This window comes from Mixophyes fleayi, chromosome 4 (genome assembly GCF_038048845.1).
Source record: "Mixophyes fleayi isolate aMixFle1 chromosome 4, aMixFle1.hap1, whole genome shotgun sequence".
In the NCBI taxonomy this organism is placed as follows: Eukaryota; Metazoa; Chordata; class Amphibia; order Anura; family Limnodynastidae; genus Mixophyes; species Mixophyes fleayi.
This window is the reverse complement of record NC_134405.1, coordinates 66328538-66351387: the sequence shown is the minus strand read 5'-3', so window position 1 is coordinate 66351387 and position 22850 is coordinate 66328538. Positions and strand designations below refer to the sequence as shown.

The following is a 22850-nucleotide window of genomic DNA, read 5'->3' as shown; positions in this document are numbered from 1 at the left end:
TATGCAACCAGGGTATTGTCGGTTTTTATTTTAACTTCTTTTTCCTAAAGAATTGTTTTCAACTTGAATTTTAATGGTTGTAAGGTCAGAGTAAATGTGGAAAGAAGTATATCTTGATGTCAGGTTTTACATCGCATACACCTGCAACTAGTGGTCAAAGTGGAACCTTAGAAGTAGCGGTATGGAAAATGTAATGAGAATGTAAGTGAACGGAATTTGATAGTTTTACAATGGAGGTAGTAGGAGAAATGGCGATATGACAAACCACCGTATATACCCCCACTTCCACCACTGCCTGCTTCAATAAGGTTGTTCTTTTTATATTAACTGTGTATGTTTATGTTTACTGTAAAGGAGCTGTCCACCTTCAGGTAACATTAATATATTGGTTTGTACATGCTCTCTTGCAACCTTTAACAAATACATTTACTGTTCTTTCTATCTTCTATCTTTGCTGGATATGTCCCAGTTCTGCAGTGGTCTTTATAAAACGGATACAACTGTATCCAGAGACCAGTGTTGTGTTGTGTCATTGCTACAGGGCATAAAAACAACTCTGCCGGTTGATATAATCAAGAAACTGGCTAGAAAGCACAGCCATAAGGCAGAAAGATAAAGCACGGTATTTAGTATGGCAAAAAATATAAAAAATGGCAAAAGTAAAAAAGAAAATCTAAGCTTCCATTACTTTATCAGTATAGTAGTAAGCAAACAGTGGTTTTAAGAGAGCTGCCCAAAGCCCCAAAAGAGGATTATTATAAAACACTGAGGTATAACATTTTATTTATAATAGTAAAAAATACTTTCTATGTAAAATGTTCCTCAGAAGCATCAATGTGCAAAACCTCAGTAATAATATATTTTTTATATTTTTCTCCAGTTTTTGGTTGATGGTCACATTGCTTTTTTAGGATTACGGAGAGTTACTATTTTAGTATTACCTGGAAATTCAGCATTTTGTTTAGTTAGTGCATGAATGTTTTCATAGAAATGTTAAAGGAAAGTGTTTTTTTCTTTCAGAATTATGACCTAAATTTTATAGTGCAGTGGTATGTTATTGATATGTATCTAGTAAGCTAATCATCAACTGGAAGCCTCTATAAGTACTCAAATGCAAATATTACAGAGATGTTTGATGTAAAATACAGTGACTTTACTTAGATGTTGAGTATTTAAATGTCCCACTTAGGCTTGGTGCCATAGACTGTGAGGAACACCTTATCATCATCATCATCATCATTTATATATATAACGCCAGCAAATTCCGTAGTGCTTTACAATTGGGAACAGACATTAATAAGACAATACTGGGTAATACATACAGACAGAGAGGTAAGAGAACCCTGCTCGCAAGCCTACAAGCTTATTAGGAGATATTTGAGATACGTATAATAACCAGAACAAGGGCAATAAAGTCAAGTGTAAAATTAAAACATAAAGTTGACCTCTCACTATGAACTAACATTGTCTAGTAAACAGTATCCATTAAACTAACAGTTTTATATAACGACGTAGGTATTAGTTTGGGGAAGTTGCACTTTTTAGTCTGAGGCAAATTCCTCAGAATTTGTTGAGTTTATAAAGAAAACGGCTATTGTAATGTGGAGATGGATAAAACATTCATAAAAGTTATTTTGACGAATGTTCGGCTCTTTGATTACACACACAAAATGGTTCCATTGTCAATGACAGCTTCATTTTAAAGGGAAGTCATTTTAGCTTTTGACACCTGAGGCAATAGAGCAAGATGCAAAGGTTTTTCCTGTGTTCTTCAAACGATTTGTATCTGAACCAGTTTCCACCACTTCACCAGGGAAGCCTCTCCATGGGGCACATTTATCAATGTTCACATAAAGTGAAAAATAGTTTTCAATCCTTATTGCATTGATAAGGATTGAACTATTTCTCAAATTTATGTACAATCCAGCACAGAAACAGCAGTTCCAATAAACTGCTGTTTCTGTGATAAAAAAATCATACTTACCCCCCTCTTCGGAACAGGATGTCTCCGGATCTCCTCCTCGCCCTCTTCACTTCTCCTCTTACTGCAATTGCGCATGTGCACAAAGATCTCCGCTCTGTCTCTGCAACTATAGTTGCAGAGAACGAGCGGTGAGTGACAGGGAGGGATGATGTGATCCCTCCACACATGCGCTGTCCAGCTCTGCTCTTCGGAGCAGAGCTGACAGCACTGAAACTTTTCAATTATGTTAATGTACGCCAGCTTCAGCTGGCGTACATTAACATGACAGGTTTCCAAAAAAAACTATTTTTCGGAACTTGTTAGATTGCGAGAGGGAGCAGTCACTATACTATTGAATGGTGACTGCTCCCAAAAACGAAGCAGAATGCAAAGCAGCAGATATCCACGATATCTGCTGTGATGTACCTTTCTTAAATATGCGGGACACACAGAGGGCCATGGATTTTACGGTAAGTGCACGATAGTGAACCATCACTATTTGTTAAATATGGCCCTATGAATCAACTACTTCCTGTACATGAGCCTGGCTCATCTGAGGTGAACGTCATGTGATGATCCGTCCCTGGCAATGCAGAAAGTGCAGCAGCAGTGATGAGCTTGAGTCTTGTAATTGGTAGTTACTTACCAGACACTCTTGCTCTATCCCAGGTATTTGTGACTCAGCAGAGGAGGATGTGCCTGGGATGCGCTTGCAGAATACTGGGCCTTTCCCAATGTAAATAAACAGGTATATCAGGTTCAATGAAACACATGCACCGTGACAGTAGGTCTAGGAGTGTCACTGCTCTCAGCTGCTGACCTAATTCAGATGTACTAGTGATGTGCAGCAGAAGGACAGTTGGGGTGTCTGTATAATGGAACCTCTGATATCTGACCAGTGATACTGCTACATCAACAGCTTGTGGGAAGATGGGTTTTCTGAATTTCAGCATAGGCTCTGTGTACCCTGTCATGTACTGGGTGCTTTGTGTCCTGTTGTATAATATGGGACAGGTGGCTCCCCAGACATGTCAGTTGGGCACTGATCCTGAAGAGCTAACGTTTGATGCCGTGGGAAATAATCAGAATATTTCTGTTGTGAGACGAGATTCTGAGGCACTGGCTCCTCTTTATAGGATGCAGAGGTTGTTTCTGAACGCAGTACAGCCAAACCCCTTTCCACAAGGTAGGAGAAACTGACAACAGGTATTTGATGTATGTCGATAGAGGCAGGTTACAATGAATGGAATTTAGGAATATAAAGAACTACAAACATCATGGAAATGGAAACAGGAGGGAAGCAGTAGGGTGCCTAGTGTTGTATGAGCTGTATAGGATGTAAAAGGTGATAGTGCCAGAAATGTGTGGCCAAGGTCAGCTCTGAATTCTGGTGAATCACATTTGGTCTGGTGTTATTGATAGAGGAGTTTCAATGTAACATAAAGTAAGATAATGATGACAGCACATTGCCTCTGCATGAAGCAATAAGAATTGGTAGACTTGTCTTAATTTGAGCACATGTGTGTAATTATACTTTATTAACAGGAGCGGTGAGTGCTGTATAATATAATGCCTTACCTTGTGGAGAGATAAGGGCAGTGTAATATAAAGATGTACCTTGTGGGCAGTGTAATATAAAGATGTACCTTGTGGGCAGTGTAATATAAAGATGTACCTTGTGGAGAGATAAGGGCAGTGTAATATAAAGATGTACCTTGTGGGCAGTGTAATATAAAGATGTACCTTGTGGTCAGTGTAATATAAAGATGTACCTTGTGGAGAGATAAGGGCAGTGTAATATAAAGATGTACCTTGTGGAGAGATAAGGGCAGTGTAATATAAAGATGTACCTTGTGGGCAGTGTAATATAAAGATGTACCTTGTGGTCAGTGTAATATAAAGATGTACCTTGTGGAGAGATAAGGGCAGTGTAATATAAAGATGTACCTTGTGGAGAGATAAGGGCAGTGTAATATAAAGATGTACATTGTGGAGAGATAAGGGCAGTGTAATATAAAGATGTACCTTGTGGGCAGTGTAATATAAAGATGTACATTGTGGAGAGATAAGGGCAGTGTAATATAAAGATGTACCTTGTGCGCAGTGTAATATAAAGATGTACCTTGTGGGCAGTGTAATATAAAGATGTACCTTGTGGAGAGATAAGGGCAGTGTAATATAAAGATGTACCTTGTGGAGAGATAAGGGCAGTGTAATATAAAGATGTACATTGTGGAGAGATAAGGGCAGTGTAATATAAAGATGTACCTTGTGGGCAGTGTAATATAAAGATGTACATTGTGGAGAGATAAGGGCAGTGTAATATAAAGATGTACCTTGTGGGCAGTGTAATATAAAGATGTACCTTGTGGGCAGTGTAATATAAAGATGTACCTTGTGGAGAGATAAGGGCAGTGTAATATAAAGATGTACCTTGTTGGCAGTGTAATATAAAGATGTACCTTATGGGCAGTGTAATATAAAGATGTACCTTGTGGGCAGTGTAATATAATACCTCATCTTGAGGAGAGATGGGTGCAGTGTAATATAAAGACTTATCTTGAGGAGAAACGAGTGCAGTGTAATATAATGCCTTACCATGTCAAGAGATGGGTTTAGTGTAATATAATAACTCATTTTGAGGAGAGATGAGTGCAGTGTTATATAAAGCCTTATTTTGAAGGTAGATGAGCATATCATATAGTGTCTTGACTTGAGGAGAGTCAAGTATTGTGGCCTACTGTTACTTTCCTTAAGAAGGGCTGAGTGCGATGGTCCTAAAAACATATGAATATAGTGAGATGCCTCTTGTCTTGAGGACATGAGTGTCTGCTCATGAGAAGATATCGATAGAGTGGTATTTAGTGTCTGGTAATGAGAAGATATGAATGGAGTGGTAGTTAGTGTCTGGTCATGAGAAGATATGAATGGAGTGGTAGTTAGTGTCTGGTCATGAGAAGATATGAATGGAGTGGTAGTTAGTGTCTGGTCATGAGAAGATATGAATGGAGTGGTAGTTAGTGTCTGGTCATGAGAAGATATGAATGGAGTGGTAGTTAGTGTCTGGTCATGAGAAGATATGAATGGAGTGGTAGTTAGTGTCTGGTCATGAGAAGATATGAATGGAGTGGTAGTTAGTGTCTGGTCATGAGAAGATATGAATGGAGTGGTAGTTAGTGTCTGCTCATGAGAAGATATCGATAGAGTGGTATTTAGTGTCTGGTCATGAGAAGATATGAATGGAGTGGTAGTTAGTGTCTGCTCATGAGAAGATATCGATAGAGTGGTATTTAGTGTCTGGTCATGAGAAGATATGAATGGAGTAGTAGTTAGTGTCTGGTCATGAGAAGATATGAATGGAGTAGTAGTTAGTGTCTGGTCATGAGAAGATATGAATGGAGTAATAGTTAGTGTCTGGTCATGAGAAGATATGAATGGAGTAATAGTTAGTGTCTGGTCATGAGAAGATATGAATGGAGTAATAGTTAGTGTCTGGTCATGAGAAGATATGAATGGAGTAATAGTTAGTGTCTGGTCATGAGAAGATATGAATGGAGTAATAGTTAGTGTTTGGTCATGAGAAGATATGTAAGGAGTGGTAGTTAGTGTCTGGTCATGAGAAGATATGAATGGAGTAGTAGTTAGTGTCTGGTCATGAGAAGATATGAATGGAGTAGTAGTTAGTGTCTGGTCATGAGAAGATATGAATGGAGTAATAGTTAGTGTCTGGTCATGAGAAGATATGAATGGAGTAGTAGTTAGTGTCTGGTCATGAGAAGATATGAATGGAGTGGTAGTTAGTGTCTGGTCATGAGAAGATATGTAAGGAGTGGTAGTTAGTGTCTGGTCATGAGAAGATATGAATGGAGTAGTAGTTAGTGTCTGGTCATGAGAAGATATGAATGGAGTAGTAGTTAGTGTCTGGTCATGAGAAGATATGAATGGAGTAATAGTTAGTGTCTGGTCATGAGAAGATATGAATGGAGTAATAGTTAGTGTCTGGTCATGAGAAGATATGAATGGAGTAATAGTTAGTGTTTGGTCATGAAAAGATATGTAAGGAGTGGTAGTTAGTGTCTGGTCATGAGAACATATGAATGCTGTGACCTATTTTGCTTTGACATAAAGAACGATAAGTGCAGTAGGCTACAGTTTATTGCATTTACAGTGTATACAGTAAAGCTCATTTATTAATATTGTATTTAGATTCACAATGTGCACTAAGCCAATCAGACACTACTGTTTTCATTGTCTTTCTTGCACTAGACAGATACAACATAATTGCTGGTTGTTTGCTGAGGTTCAGTGCAAATGTTGCACTTCAATGCAGTGTAGTACACAAGCTCTAGTTTTAGAATGAGGAGTTAAATGCTTCACAGAAGAAAGCAAGAGAGTTATCACAAATTGACTGCTTTTAATTTGAAATGCACCATTATGATGTATATATCCCAGTTACATTTGATGTATTTTGTTCCCTAGAATTGCTGCGTGTGCTTCTCACAAATACCTCATCCTTGGAAACTTCTGAAGTGAGTGAAATCTTTGCAATTGGAATCACAGGTTTTTGGAATCTACCTTTAAGACCGCAAATACTAAATAGTCTTCTTAAATCAAAAGGCTATACAGTTCTATGAATATTTGAAGCACCAAGTGGGAGAACTACTGCCGTTATAGGGGGTGTAGCAGCTACAGTGCCCCAGGGCCCTGTAGCCACCACACTCTATACAACTTCAGTAGTTCCTGCCACTATTGATGTAGTGTTCCGCCCATGCTTGTACCTGTACTGACTCCTGTTTGCAAGGCGGTTCTGGACATATCCAGAGCAGGAGGTCATACTTTCATATACTATTTATATTGGAGAACAGGTTTAGATGGAGAATTGCAAAAATGTTGAAATACATATTAATATGAATCTGTTAGGAGGTTTTTAGATCTGGTGATATGAAACTCTAGAGGTTAATTGACTGATAACATACCACAAGTTCAGTGGTGATGTGCTACAGAGGGGTTATACACTTCTGCATCGTACAGGTTTATACAGTAAGTTAATATACTAATATCATATGAAAAATAAACTGATTGTACCCTGGGTTGCATATGAAAAATTCTTACATTGCCGGCAAATGTTCTGTTGTCCCAGTAAATTGTCCTTCAATATCAACATTAAAACGATCTGTTTTCTTGCAGGTTGTGAAGTATGAGGCGGGATACGTGACCTGTGCGGTCATTACAGTTCTTTTCTCCATATTTATACTGGTATTTGGGATCACTTTCTGCATATTCCAGTGTCGTGGGAGAAGGGTCTTACCGTGTGAGGGAATTATCTGCCAGCCGACTCCTGTGTTCCTGGGCCTCCTCTTCACCCTCTGCTTTCTGTTGTAAGTGATACCTGATATATCACCATGTAATAACAATGGACAGGTCTACAGATGATACTGGGCAGGTTATGTCGCTAACAGTCTGATTCTTTCCCATATGTGTCACCTATTGACCTTTGATGTACCCACTCCGGCACCATGACTCCTATTCCCGTCGGTGACCAATCAGCAAACGTCACAAGCACACAGAGCAGTGACATATAGGTAAACACAGCGTTAATCTCACAGAGCTGCAGCTTGTGTATTACTGTGTTTCCTCAGTGCTCTTGCCAGTTATATTCTATGCACAAAGTGCATTCAAGCGTTTTAATTACATGATATGTCACTCCCTTTATAATGCAAGTTTTGGCCTGATTTTTAAGGTAGCATTATAAGAATTGAGCACCATATCTTATTTACTGTCCATCAGATCCTGCCTTACTTTGCCCAATAAAAACTAACATTCTGCCACTAAACTGTAAGCTCTGTTGGATAAGGACCCCCAGTTATCTTATTAGACTGTAAACTCTGTGATATAATGATTAGAGATGTTCACGGACCGCCTGTGTTCTGGTTTTGGTTTTGGTTTTGGATCTGGATTAACTTTGTGTTTTGGTTTTGGCAAAACCACCCATGCGTGTTTTGGATCCCGATTTTTTTTTTTCTAAAATCCCTATATTTTTGTTGCTAAAATCACATATTTTTGCTTTTTTCCCCCTACATTATTATTATTAACCTCAATTACACTAATTTCAAGTCATTTGCAGTTAATTTTGACCACCTCACAGGTCACAATATTATTTTCATACACTTTCAAACAAAGACTCAGATTTAGAATACCAACTATTATTTCTATTTCAGCAATGACAATTAGAAATGCAGCTCTCCTCCTTGTGTTTTACCTATATAACACAGTACAATGTGACTGCAGATTTAGAAGACCAAGCCTGCCAGCCCTATTATTTCTAATTCAGCAATGACAATTAACAATGGAGCAATGGAGCTACCCCTCCTCTTTCTTTTCTAGCTATGATGCTGCCCAACTGCACTAGAGACTGCCAAGAACTGTGCTACCCCTTCTGTGTCCCTCTGTGAAATGACGCTGGATCGCCGTAGAGGGCGGTACTTATAGAATCCAAAGCTCACAAGATCCGAGATCCGACGACGTAACAATGACGTTTTGCCTCGTTTTCAATTCCGAGTGCGCACGAAAGTACAGAGCCGACTCGCCTTGGTACTCGGATCTGCTAACTTCGGGTGTGTTCGGTTCTCGGGAAACCGAGCCTGAGCATCTCTAATAATGATCACATTATGGACTAAAGTGTAAGATCTGTGATTATAGGGTTCCACCCCCATTATCTTACTAGACTGTAAGCTCTATGGTATAATGATGATATTATGCATCTAGAATGTAAGACTAGACAACTCTATTATGCCACTAAACTGTTAGCTACATGGGGTAATGGCTTATGAAATTGTATGAAATATATTTAATGGCAGTCGTCAATGTAATATTCGGCATAGAAAAGGGTCCTACTGGCTATAGAGCAGAAACAGTTAATAATTTATTAGGATAATTACATTGCAGGTTCAATCCTCACCGTACCAGCTCTTTGAAGCTGGATAAGTAAACCTTGAATGGGATTAGCGGGCACTGGAGAAAGGATTCACTTTTAGTTATTCCCACATTAAGGCCGCAGTGTAGTGAGTGTAGCAGGCAGCGCTGTCATTCTGCTGTCATTTGACCCCATTTCAGAACCGCCGTCATTTCATTTTACATCTAAAGAGCCCGGGAGCCTTTTAAAGAGCTTGTTAATGCACCTGAAACACACAAGAACAAGCAGTGTATCAGCGGATGCTGGGTTTTAAAAACTCCATTACTGCTGCTGGGCTTGTCAGCGTACCAGGGGTTAAATATAAGTTCCACGTAGCTAAAACCTGAATCTTTACAAAAAGTTCATTTATTTTGTCACAGTATTGCTCAAAATACAAAATATGCAGACACTTTAATTTTATGCATATGAGCTTATGTTTAGTTTCTGCGCGACATTTTTGACACGCAACCATTCTATTTGTCATTGTTCATCTGTTCCACAGACGCTCATTGCAATGTTTTGTGAATGTACCGCAAGGATCTGCCTAATATCATTTAATGTTCATTTTTTTCTCCTAAACACTGCTCGCTTGACCATTATTTATGTATTCTTTAACTCAGGACAAACTGGAGACATCAGGCTGTCTATATTTCATGTATCACATATTAAGTTTTAATCACATCCATTTGTTGATTAATTCATTGTCCAGGAACCTTAATGTATATAATGTTCTGAAGCCCTATTCCTGACACCTCCAATATGGTGTAAAAAAAATAGACTATTTTATATAACTGGAAAGCTCTGATGTTCAATGTGAGCAAAACCTTGATCTCACATAATCAACAATATCTTTCTACACTAATTCATGAGTGTGTCCCTAGACAAGACCAGCGACTGCATCCAGTTTGTATATGATCTATTCAGTGAAAAACCCAAATTCATTAAAGTGCAACCAAACCAGATTTCTAGGGTTAGCCAGGGTTGGTTCATGGGCGAGACATCTGGAACATTAGTCTAGGCCCCAAGGTGGTAAAGTTCTCAATCAGCATATTCATAGGTTAAAAAGATTAAAGATTTCAACTGAGATGAACTCTACTTTGCAGTGCTATCAAAGTGAATTTTATATGGTCTGCATTTGTTCATGGGGAATCAATGGTTTAGAGGAGTGCGGTTTATGGGAACAGAATGGGACCATTAAGGACTATAATTAAGAAAAAAAAAAAATTCTTAACATGTTTCAAATACCACAAATGCATTAGACCAGGGGTAGGCAACCTGCGGCTCTCCAGGTGTTGTGAAACTACATGTCCCAGCATGCTTTGTCAGTATATAAACCAGCAGATAGCTGGCAAGGCCTGCTGGGACTTGTAGTTTCACAACACCTGGAGAGCCGCAGGTTGCCTACCCCTGCATTAGACTGTTGATCTGAAGCACTTCCAAATGTCTAAAAACTCAAATCAAACTATGTTATGGTTAAATATAATATTAAAGGAGGTTTAAAGAGGCCCAAAAAACATATCGATGTGGTGTATTAAGATACTATGGTTCTATGTGTGAGATGTCTTTTATATTAAAGAACTTGAGCTGAAAAGAAGCTAACAAGATATGAAGGTAGATACAGAAAAAAACAGAGTAACTCATGTGGAGTAGACATATTATTGTTGTTGTTGTTGATTTGTAAAGCATCAGTGCTCTATGACGCGATACAGTGTGGAAAGCAGGACATATATAAAACAGGGACATACAAGGTAAACAAATACAAGGTAGACAAAATAAATGCAGAGCTGAAAAACAAAGGGTAGGGAGGGGTATGCGTATTATGGAGCTTACATTCTAAGTGGAAGAGGGCTCAACGTGAACAAGAGAAATGAGCGTGGCTTAAAGTCAGTGGCGGATCCAGGAGGGGGGGGGGGGGCCATCGGGGCAATCCTTCCCCCCTAGCGGGGGCTTGCTGCCGACGGCTGCACATTATGTGCAGGTCCGTTCTGCAGTGACAGTGTGCTGCCCGGCCGCTCTGATTGTGTTTTAAACACAATCAGAGCATTCGGGCAGCACACTGTCACTGCAGAACGGACCTGCATAGTGTGCAGCCGCCGGCAGCCTCAGAAGGCAGAAGGGGGGCAGGGCCTAAATCGCCCCCCTAAATCGCCCCCGGTACACCAATTATCTAGATCCGCCACCTGCTTAAAGTGGAGATTGGCACAGTTGTGAGGGTGCCTTAGTGTAGGTAGTACAGGTGGGTGTAGCGTAAGCTCTAATAAACAGATGAGTTTTCAGAGAGCATTCAAAGATTTGAAGGCTGTAGGGAAGCCTGATTGGGCTTGATAGGGAATTATCATAACACAGCATAAGCACAGTGAGCAACAAGTAATTAATCAATTAATTAATGAATTAAAGATGTCTAACTCTCAATTCATGTGGGAAAAAATAATTAGCGCTTCTGGGGAGCTCCCAGGACATGGAAATACAAAAAAGTAGGATCATTTACAAACACTTGACACCAGCAGCATGGTGTCCGTATATCTGACTATTCTATAACTACCATGTTTGGCAGTAATGGCAAACGGCAGACATTGAACTTTTCCTATTCATTTCACTGGGGTTTCTACAAGTATAACTGGTAAAAATCACCTTTAAATCAAAAAAAATTACTGGAACTTGCTGTACTAGTAAATACAATCACTGCTTCATAGACTAGAGGTGGGGCAAAGAAAGGAACCTATTGTTCTTATTTCTTCTTTTGACCAATTTTAAAAATGTTTAAGTTGCCATTTTTAGTACATCTCCCCCTTAACTGAACTTGTCCATACGCACCTTCATCGTGCAGACCTGGACTGGTAATCTTGCGTTTGCCAGAGGGACTGGTGTGCCTGACAGTGTAGTTGGTCTGGTCTGGGCTGACAATCCTTTGTAGCCTCCCAGCCCTGTTTTATTAGTCTCGGACTGCGGCTTCTGCATGCCCTGTGTTCGGTCACACTACAGTAATGAGCTTTTGGTGACGCCAATAAAAAATACACAGGAAGAACCAAGATGGCGCCATTCAGTCAGATAAGGGAACAAGTATGCACCTTGTCTGTTGTGGCATAAACCTACTGTTATGGGAGAACGATCATCTGCATCTTGGTTCTCTATGTGTATAATTGATACTACTGCAGCCACAAGAGGAGGTTTTGCAATAAGTCAGCACCAGTTATCCTAGGGGGGAAGCTGACTGAACAGGAGGGCTGCACCTTGGACTCTGGTTGTGCTATGGCTTAGGGCTTGTACAGGAATATGGACCAATGTGGGCTCTGTGCCATGGCAGATTATTAGTGCCAATCTGCTTCTGCTTTGCAGATCACACATGACTCTTCAGTGATACCCATGTCAAGAACTCTAGTGCCTTTTATTTTATTTATCAATCTATCTTCATAGTCCTTAACAATGCTATTATTTTTCCAAACTGATGAACAATGACACACTGACAAACGACAAGCAGGGGAGATGCATTAATCCATTCATACATATGGGCAGCAGCTGTTTCTGACACATAATACTCATCCCCTTCTTGTCATCTACTGTAAATCTAAACAGAGCAGACTATTGAGTTTCATCAGTGGCTTTTATGCTGCAAAGTACTCACTTGGCAATGTACAAAGAAGTATATTAGACTAGTCCTCTAGGGAAGTGTTATGGTATCAGTCATCGCATGTGAACTGTGTATCTATTGCACTTGTGCTGTATTTATCTATCCACCTAGATGATGTCCCATCTCCTGCCCAGCGCCCATAATACAACCACTTCATAACAACAAATGACATTGGTGTGACCTCTCCTTTGTTTAATATACATTTTGATCTCTGCTGAGATGTTACATGAGATCTTGGTACAATATAAATAAATAGCTACTGTCTGATAATGTCTACAACTTTGTTACATACCCATAACTCCAAGTTGTCTTTCTTTTACACCAAAAACCCTTGCCACCCTCTTGTCCAAAATATCCAAAACTGTCTTTCCAAATTGCCTCTTCTTTAGTGCTGGTGTGTACACCTGTATAGTTAGTACACCTGTATAGTTAGTACACCTGTAGAGTTAAATCATTCGTAGACTCTCAAAAATGTGTGTTTAACTTGAAAAGTGTAGTATTGTATGACCTGCTTTAGAGCTTTGCAGCTGTGTATAGCAAATTGTGCTTTGTGCGAAAAGGTTTATTAAAAAATGGGATATGTGGCTTTAACTTTCTAATGGAGGATTTGCTCAATCCCACTTTACTTTTTAACAGAGCTGCAGTGGTAAGTCAGATGGAGCATGCTTCACAGTTAAAGGTTTAAATTTACTTACGATGTTTGGTTCCTCTTTGTGATAATGTGGTAAATATGTGTAACTAACTCTATCCCTTCTCTTGCCTCAGCGCTGGCCTAGTCTGCACTTTCTATTTGAACCAGAAGACACATGAAGAGGTTGGCACAGGAGTGCAGGACCTAACTAGGACCGTGCAGAATTTCCGATTCTCCGTAAGCAGCATTCCACAGGTGGGTGACCATGTCACGGCAAGATACAGAAAGAGCAGAATTGATTTTGACAGTTCTAATCAATTTTCATGTTCAAAGCAACAAATGTCTGTGTGACTTGTAGTCAGTGGGGCATATTCAATGAAGCCCCTATGGGGGTTGCAAAGGGAAATCCGTGATGATGCAGTAACGCGTAGTGCCTTCGGGTCCGTTCTGGAGGCACTTTACGTTTAATTGAATATACTCCTGTGTGTTCATACAGAGAGGCAGGAGGAGCTGTTCTTGTGCTGTCTCCTGTCCCTACTTTAAATGCTTTACTCCCACGAGGGCAACGTCAAAGAGTGAAAAGCCCTCTGGCTGGCAAAAATGGATGATAGCTTCCCCATGAAAACATGGTTAAGCCAATTTAACAAAGATTGTGGCAGTACGAGTAGCTCTGTAATGTTTGTTCTGTTATCACCTTCTCCGGATGCACCATCCAATCCTCATGCATGAGAATATCCCCCGAGTATGGCCAGACAAAGGGGTAAGTGAAGCCTCATCGTTTGCAGGCACTGAGGCAGCTGCAAAATTGTATTGATAAATTGTTGTGATAAGCAACGAGATCCCCGCAGATTGATAAATAAGCCCAAGAATAAGATCACTGTAATGAACAGACTTGATTGACAAGTATTTCTTACGTCAGATCCCAGCAGCAGCTTCAATTTATAATTAATCTCAACCATAGTATTGGTAATTCATCAGTGAGATGTCTTCTTATCATAGTTAGCCATACATTTATTTTTACCGTAAAAACCACACCAGAAATGTATATTTCATGGACATAAATGTTAAAGTGCATAAAATACCATCAAAGGAGAAGCGTTACATAAGTTAGACATTGCTCTACATTTCAAATCTAGCCTCATACGCTTCACTGATAATACAGTGAGACAGCCGGATTCTCCTGGGAAAAAGGTAAGAAATCAAAGCACGGGACTAGTTGTTAATAGTAGAAGCAGTGAGAGAAGGAGGTCAGGTCCACATCACAGAATGACAGGGGTCACTAAGAATGTACAACACAGCAGAGGGTTACATCAATCCCCAGGCTGGACTGGAGGTCACCACTGCAGATTTTCTATGACCCTTTCATTTCTACAGTCTCCTGTGACCCCCTGAAGTGCCCCAGGATCAATGTGACTTCAGGGGCTGTAAATATCTGGAAGCACAGCATTGGCTCTTAACAAAGCTAATATGTAATAGGAGGACACAGTAATTGGAAGGCCTAACACAGTCACAAAAATCCTGAGACATGGAAATTACAGCACCAGAGGTGGCACACACAATGGAGCAATAAAATCCACAGGTCAATTACAAACCATTTAGACATTCTCAAAACAGCAAATCGAGCCACGGTTTGGCATTACTATGTATCAGAAAAATCTGTCTTGCTGACTAGAAAAAACTGAAGTGTTTATAGCTAAATATGTCCATATTTCACACCCTTGGAGAAGATTACTATGTTAGGAAGGAAGTGACCCAGCAAAGAGTATGCTTGTAACTAGGGAACCCGAGGCAACTGTCCCAGGTCGAAAGTTTTGAGGGGCAGCACAATGCTGGAAGTGAATTTATAAAATTAGTTGCATTTACCTTGTTTGGAAGATCTATTGCTGGACAGGACCAGTGGTTTCAGTAAGTGTGTTTCTCTGCTTTAAACACAATCTTGGGGTAAATTTATCAAGCTGCAGGTTGGAAAAAGTATAAATGTTGACTATAGCAACCTACAGATTCTAGCTGTAATTTTGTAGAATGTACTAAATAAATGACAGCTAGAATGTGATTGGTTGCTATAGGCAACATCGTCACTTTTCCAAACCTGCAGCTTGATAAATTTACCCACTTGTCTTTTTGACTTGTTTCAGATGCAGTTATGACAATGTCCTTACAAACTAGGGATGTGCACCGGCGACTTTTGGTGTCTCGTGTTTTGTGTTTTGGATTCGGATTTTCGTGATGTTTTGGGTTCGGATTTGTTTCGCAAAACACCTGCCGAAAGGTTTTGGTTCGGATTTAAGGTTTTGGATTCGGATTTTTTTTGAAAAAAGCATAAAAAGTTCAAAAATCAAGTTTTTGGGCTTATTTTCACTCCTACGCTATTATTAACCTCAATAACATTCAATAACAAGCATTTCCACTAATTTACAGTGTATTCTGAACACCTCACAATATAGTTATTAGTCCAAAACATTGCATTGTATCTTTCTGGACTGCGTAGTGGAGTGGTCCCCACAATATAATAAGAAAACCATCAACTGGTCTTAATCGCACCAAAAAATGTACCTGGACTGCGTAGAGGAGTGGTCACCACAATATAATTTAAAAACCCTGAACTTGTATGATTCGCACCAATATTGTACCTGGACTGCGTAGAGGAGTGATCACCACAATATAATTTAAAAACCCTGAACTTGTATGATTCGCACCAATAAATGTATCTGGACTGCGTAGAGGAGTGGGTGACCACAATATAATAAGAAAACCATCAACTGGTCTTAATCGCACCAAAAAATGTACCTGGACTGCATAGAGGAGTGGGTCACCACAATATAATAAGAAAACCATCAACTGGTCTTAATCGCACCAAAAAATGTACCTGGACTGCATAGAGGAGTGGGTCACCACAATATAATTTAAAAACCCTGAACTTGTATGATTCGCACCAATAAATGTATCTGGACTGCGTAGAGGAGTGGTCACCACAATATAATAAGAAAACCATCAACTGGTATGAATCGCACCGAATAATGTACCTGGACTGCGTAGAGAAGTGGTCACCACAATATAAATTAAAAACCCTGAACTTGTATGATTTGCACCAATAAATGTATCTGGACTGCGTAGAGGAGTGGTCACCACAATATATATAATAAGAAAACCATCAACTGGTATGAATCGCACCGAATAATGTACCTGGACTGCGTAGAGGAGTGGTCACCACAATATAAATTAAAAACCCTGAACTTGTATGATTCGCACCAATAAATGTACCTGGACTGCGTAGAGGAGTGGGTCACCACAATATAATAAGAAAACCATCAACTGGTCTGAATCGCACCGAATAATGTACCTGGACTGCGTAGAGGAGTGGTCACCACAATATATATAATAAGAAAACCATCAACTGGTATGAATCGCACCAAAAAATGTACCTGGACTGCGTAGAGGAGTGGTCACCACAATATAATTAATAAAAAACCCTCCACGGCTCTGAATTTCCCCAAAAAAAATTCTGGACTGTGTAGTGGGGTGGCCCCGGTACTAAATTTGATACCGGGGCCACAATATAATAAATAGTTACACCCTCAACTGGTCAGAATTCCACCAAACAAGTATCAGGACTGCGTAGTGGGGTGGCCCCGGTACTAAATTTGATACCGGGGCCACAATACCTCCTCCAAGTTCCAAGTGTAGTGTTTATAACATATTAACACTACACTAATTCTAGCACGTCAAACCCTCTTGTTTTAAATAATGACAGGGCATTTAACTTTTGATTAAATATTTTGAATTTGTTGACATTTTCTTTTACTTTTTGAACATGGCAAACGACTGTTGAATGGTCACATAATGCCAAAAAAATAGTTGCAAGATGGAATTGTCCTTGTGCCCTCCCACCCACCCTTATGTTGTTGAAATAGGACATGCACACTTTAACAAACCAATCATTTCAGCGACAGGGCCTACCAAACAACTGTAGCTGAAATGATTGGTTTGTTTGGGCCCCCACACCAAAATAACAATTCATCTCTCCCTGTACAAACTAAACAGGCTCTACTGAGGAAAGATGTCGTCCTCATCCTCAACCTCTGATTCCTCTCCCCCTACAGTGTGTACTTCCTCCTCCTCACACATTATCAATTCGTCCCCGCTGGACTCCACAACCACAGTCCCTCTGTACTATCTGAAGGGCAGTGCTGTACTTCATTGAGGAATTGATTATTCATTTTTATAAACATAATTTTTTCAACGTTGTGAGGAAGCAACCTCCTTCGCCGCTCACTGACCAGGTTCCCCGCTGCACTAAAAACTCTTTCCAAGTACACACTGGAGGGGGGACAACTCAGGTAAAATAGAGCCAGTTTGTTCAGGGGCTTCCAAACTGCCTTTTGGAGTTCTACCACGTCACTACCTCTTGTTAATTTAGATTGCAAGGCTTGTAAACACTTTGAAGATAAAAAAAAAAGCAGGCTGCACAGACTGTGGAGCTAGAAAGTGAAATTAAATGGACCACGTTACTTTGGTGGCTATCTATGCCCCCCCATCCCGCCCTACACTTGTAGTTGAATATAAAAAAAGCAGCCTGCATAGACTGTAGAACTAGAAATTCAAATATACAAAGAAATGGACAAAGGCAGTTTGGTATCTGTCTGCATCAGATCCCCTCTCCACTAGGAGTAAAATAGAAAACTATTCAGCCGTTATATAATCTAGAATATAAATAGAAATTGAGAAAGGCAATTTGGTATCTGTCTGCATCATAATCATCAGCATCCTCCTCAGCGCAAGCTACATCAATATCCTCCTCCCGGTGTACAACATTCACACCTTCATTAGCCAAATCTGTAACTGGACTGTGGGTGATCCTTCCAGCATATGCAGAGGGCGTGCTGCAAATGCTGGATGGAGTCACCTCTTCCCGTACAGTGATGGGAAGGTCAGGGTTCACAACCAACAACACCCTTGGACTCGCCTTGGGGATTTGTGATGTCATCTGTTTAGAAGGCAGAGTTCTTTGCTGTTTTGTTGTTGTTGCTGACAGCATAACTCTCTTAAATTTTTTGTGGGGGCGGGAGGAGGAGGGCTTAGATCCTTGGGTGAAGCTGGACCACTAGTCATGAACACGGGCCAGGGCCTAAGCCGTTCATTGCCACTACGTGTCGTATATATGACATATTGCCAACTTTACGTTTCTCCTCAGATGATTTTAAGTTTCTCTTTTTGCTATTTTTTGAGAACTTGGGCTTTTTGGATTTTACATGCCCTGTACTAGGAGATTGGGCATCGGGCTTGCCAGACGACATTGATGGCATTTCATCGTCTATGTCATGACTAGTGGCAGCAGCTTCAGCATTAGGAGGAAGTGGGTCTTGATCTTTCCCTACTTTATACTCCAAATTTTGGTTTTCCATTATATGTAGCACAAAAGAGCGTACCCCTAAGCCACACACACTCAGCAAAGCCTTTAAAAATTATATGCGGCACAGGAGAGTACCACTGGACTTATACTGCTGAATCAGTGAACTTTGTAATAGCAGTACCACTGGACTTATACTGCTGAATCAGTGAACTTTGTAATAGCAGTACCACTGGACTTATACTGCTGAATCAGTGAACTTTGTAATATATCAGTACCACTGGACTTATACTGCTTAATCAGTGAACTTTGTAATAGCAGTACCACTGGACTTATACACTGCTGAATCAGTGAACTTTGTAATAGCAGTACCACTGGACTTTTACTGCTGAATCAGTGAACTTGGTAATATTGCAGTACCAATGGGCTTATACTGCAGGATTGGTTTTGCAAATTGTGTTGTAATTAATTTTTTTTAAATAATTTTTTTGTATTTTTTTTTATAACTTTTTTTTAATTTTTTTAAACACTTGGGAATAACGGGGAAATAAGAACTATGCCCTTAGAAGCACAGAGCACAGGACACAGGACCACTGGACTGAACAGGACACAGCACAGGATCCAGCTGCACCACTGAACTCAAAATTGACAGAGCACAGCACACAGCACCACTGGACTAATACTGCAGAACACAGCACAGCACAGCACAGAACTAAACAGCACAGCACGAGATCTACCAGGACAGAGGACCACCTAGCACACCCTCCCTCTACCCTGATCAATGCCCGAGTGAAGATGGCGGCGACTAGCGGGGAATTTATAGGTTCCGAGTATCGCGAGATCCGACAGCGGGATTATGACTCTGAGCCTCGGTTTCAAGTTTTCATTTTGCGCCAATACCCGGATCTGTCTCGGATCCGACTCGGATCGGCAACGTTCGGGTAGGCTCGGATTCAGGAAATCTGAGTGCGCTCATCTCTATTACAAACTGCTGTCTGTAGATGTCTCTTAAGGAACTGTGATGCTGTGTTAATAACACCTCCATAAAATACTAGATTGAATTTCCTTACTAACTGTTTTTCCTCTGCTGAGCCACTCTGTCAGTCTCTACATTGGCTGCCTGTATTTCAACGAATCCAATATAAAATTCTTCTACTAACATACAAGGCTATCAACAAAATTGCACCGACATACATCTCCTCACTGGTCTCGAAATACCTCCCTACTTGACACCTCCGTTCTGCACAAGATCTGCGTCTCTCCTCCACTCTCATCACATCCTCCCATTCTCGGTTACAGGACTTTTTCCGGGCTGCACCCACTTTGTGGAATTCCCTCCCACGCACAGTAAGACTTTCCTCTAGTCTTCAAACCTTCAAGCGTTCACTGAAAACCCACCTCTTCAGACAAGGTTATGATATTCCTAAACTACCATCTTAATTTCCCTAGATTACCCTATTACTATCCTCTACACAGCTAACGCAAGACAACAACCCTCTGACCAACATTGGTACACACACAGCCCTCTCAGTACTTTTACCTTTGCATTCTAGCTGGTCCATTGTGCAATATGATGTAGCACATGCCCTTGTGATTCAAACTCCCATTGTTCTATAGATTGTAAGCTTGCGAGCAGGGTTCTCTTACCTCTCTGTCTGTATGTATTACCCAGTATTGTCTTATCAATGTTTGTTCCCAATTGTAAAGCACAACGGAATTTGCTGGCGCTGTATAAATAAATGTTGATGATGATGATGATGATGAATACTATTATGGAGCTATCTAAACTTAGTGCTGATCCTGCGATTGCAGTGAAACCAATATACCTCTGCCTGCCCATATGACAGGGAAGGGAAGAGGTATTATAGCAGGACCAATAAATTGTCACCTAATCACCCCTTTTTCTTCCCTGTTCTGTGTAACAATTGTGCCTCTCAATGTTTGGTGGTTTGGAATTGTCATGTTTTTTAAATTTCATGCCATGCTTAGTTTTTTATATATTTTTGGACTATATAATACAGAAATTTGGGAATGGTATGAGAAATCAAAGTACATGAAAAAACATTTATTTCTTTCCAACATAGTAAATTATCAATAGCAATTTTGCCTTGTGAAGTGATGACCGTTTATTACTGCACTTTAGGAAGGGGGCTTAAAAATGATAGTGAATTAACAAACATTACCATGAAACATGTCAGACCAGGTTGAGATTTAAGTAGTGGAAGTAAATGGTCTAATTTTTTGTTCATCGCTGTCAGATCCAGTGTGGATTATGTTCCCGACACAAAGCTAAAGTGATGTTCAATTAAGTCACATATTGTCACATAAGATGTTGTTTTGTTGCTTGTCATAATCGTAGGTACTCTTCACCCACACAAGTCTGTTAATGGATGTCATACTGTAGCTCCCATTAGCGGTATCAAGCTCAATTAGGCCTGCCTGGCTTGCTGTAACTGGCATTACCTACACAAGTTTCATACCACGCAAGAAAAAAGGAATTTCCAGAAGGGGGTGTTTTGGCGTTGTGCAATGTTCTGTGTAACAATTGTGCCTCTCAGTGTTTGGTGGTTTGTAGTTTAGGGGCCTAAAAAACGGAAATGGTGACATGTTGCGAATTATGCGCACAATGTGCGCATGCCCAGAACCGGATCATACGCCAGAGAACGCAGCAGCTTTCAATTCAGCTTCGAGCGCAAAGGACGCTTACTGCAGATTAAGTTTTGAAGGTGGAACGGACTGGGGAAGGGGTGGATGCACGTAGTCCATGTACAGTAAAGGTTTTCCCCTGCACATACATTCGATTCAAACTCAGGAGCACTGTCAAGTCTAGCTCACGGATGATAGTGATGACCAAACACAGCATTCACATCCTCATCAACTGATGGTAGAATGGACTATTCACCTGCACACACTCATCATATTGTACAAAAAGACTGCTAGAAGGAGGTGACTATGATGCCATTCCGTCAAGCGGATTGTTTATAGTATTGTTTACTGAGGATTATAGGATTGTTATATACCAAAGAGATCGGTCCATTCTTTTATATTTTACAAGCACTGCATCCTTCTGCGAATGTTGAAATTGTGTCTGCTTTTCAAATTATTGTGAACGTTTCCGAAGCTAAGTTGGCTGCTTGCTGGTATTGACACTATCCTACATTGAGGTGCAGAGTCTAACGCCCCTCCGATCTTCTCCAGGGACCCCCACATGGGAGTTTGGGGATTTCGCTGTAGGAGATGCGCAGGTCGCAGTCCTCAAAGAGGGTTGACAGCGCAGCTACAGATGGTAAGGACGGTCAGGCAATCCTAGTCAGGACGTGCAGACAGAACTAGCCAAGGAGGACAGGGAAGCCGAGGTCAGAAACACAGGTAGCAATATATATATTGCCAAGGTGATAAGCAGAAGCGTGGTCACAGGGAAACCAGTCATATAACTGGAGACAATCACAGAAGTAGTAAAAGTAGCACTAGAGCAGGAGGACCTAATATTCTGGCACCCTAATGGTGCCAGAGTCTCCTATATATAGGGAAGTGCCCAGCGTAATTACCGGTGGCTGTGATGTCAGCAGCCCCTTTAGGGTCCGATAGTAGCATCCCGTTGCCGAGCAATGAGGCGCGCATGCATGGAAGCCCCAATCGAGTCTATGCATCTGGTTGCCAAGCAACCAGATACGGCTGCGACACAGGAAGCAGGCTGCTGTCCCTGTTTGGGAGGAGAGACACAGGGATGGCGCCTGACAATTATTTTCATACATTTTTAACACATGAGTGTGAACATAACCAATGGTTGTCTGTTTTTAAATGTTATGTGCGTGTCATATAGTTCCTACACACTTTCATACGTGTGCACTGTGGTTGTGTGCTTTAAAATCTTTTAAATTTTTTGTCTGTCATCTACTATGCATGCCTATGTACCACACATTTGTAATGGTTTATTTTTTTTCTTTTGATTTTTTTAATTATTTAATAATTTAATGGAATTGTCATGTTTCTTAAATTTCATACCATGCTTAGTTTTTTTTTTTATATATATTTGGACTATATTATACAGAAACTTGGGAATAAGCATTAATAGATCTATGATAGCTGTAAATATATTTATACTGTATAATGTACATTATTGTATGCACCGAGTATTGTATGCAACATAATTGCTCTGTGTGTGGTATTCCATACCATTGGGATAAGGAGTGGGGTTTCATGGGTGGAAGAGGCCGAGATGGATGACGTTGATCCAAGCCCTCCAGATTCCCAAGACTTTTCTAGCTATACGCGGTTTCATCATACTTTACATGTAAGTGCCTTTTGGGCTTTGCTTCAAATGTAATG

The 22850-nt window shown here is 40.4% G+C and overlaps 1 protein-coding gene across 2 annotated transcripts in view; it reads left to right on the top strand.

The window, feature by feature from the left end:
• Positions 1-2745: 2745 nt before the first annotated feature.
• The window catches only part of PROM2 (prominin 2), a 60849-nt gene continuing 40744 nt past the window's right edge, over positions 2746-22850 (top strand). For both annotated transcript variants that reach the window (XM_075207377.1, XM_075207378.1), the window contains exons 1-4: positions 2746-3149; positions 6443-6492; positions 7151-7341; positions 13309-13429. In XM_075207377.1, coding sequence (XP_075063478.1) covers positions 2894-3149; positions 6443-6492; positions 7151-7341; positions 13309-13429 — 618 coding nt within the window. In that variant the 5' untranslated portion in view covers positions 2746-2893. The remainder of the gene's footprint in view (positions 3150-6442; positions 6493-7150; positions 7342-13308; positions 13430-22850) is intronic.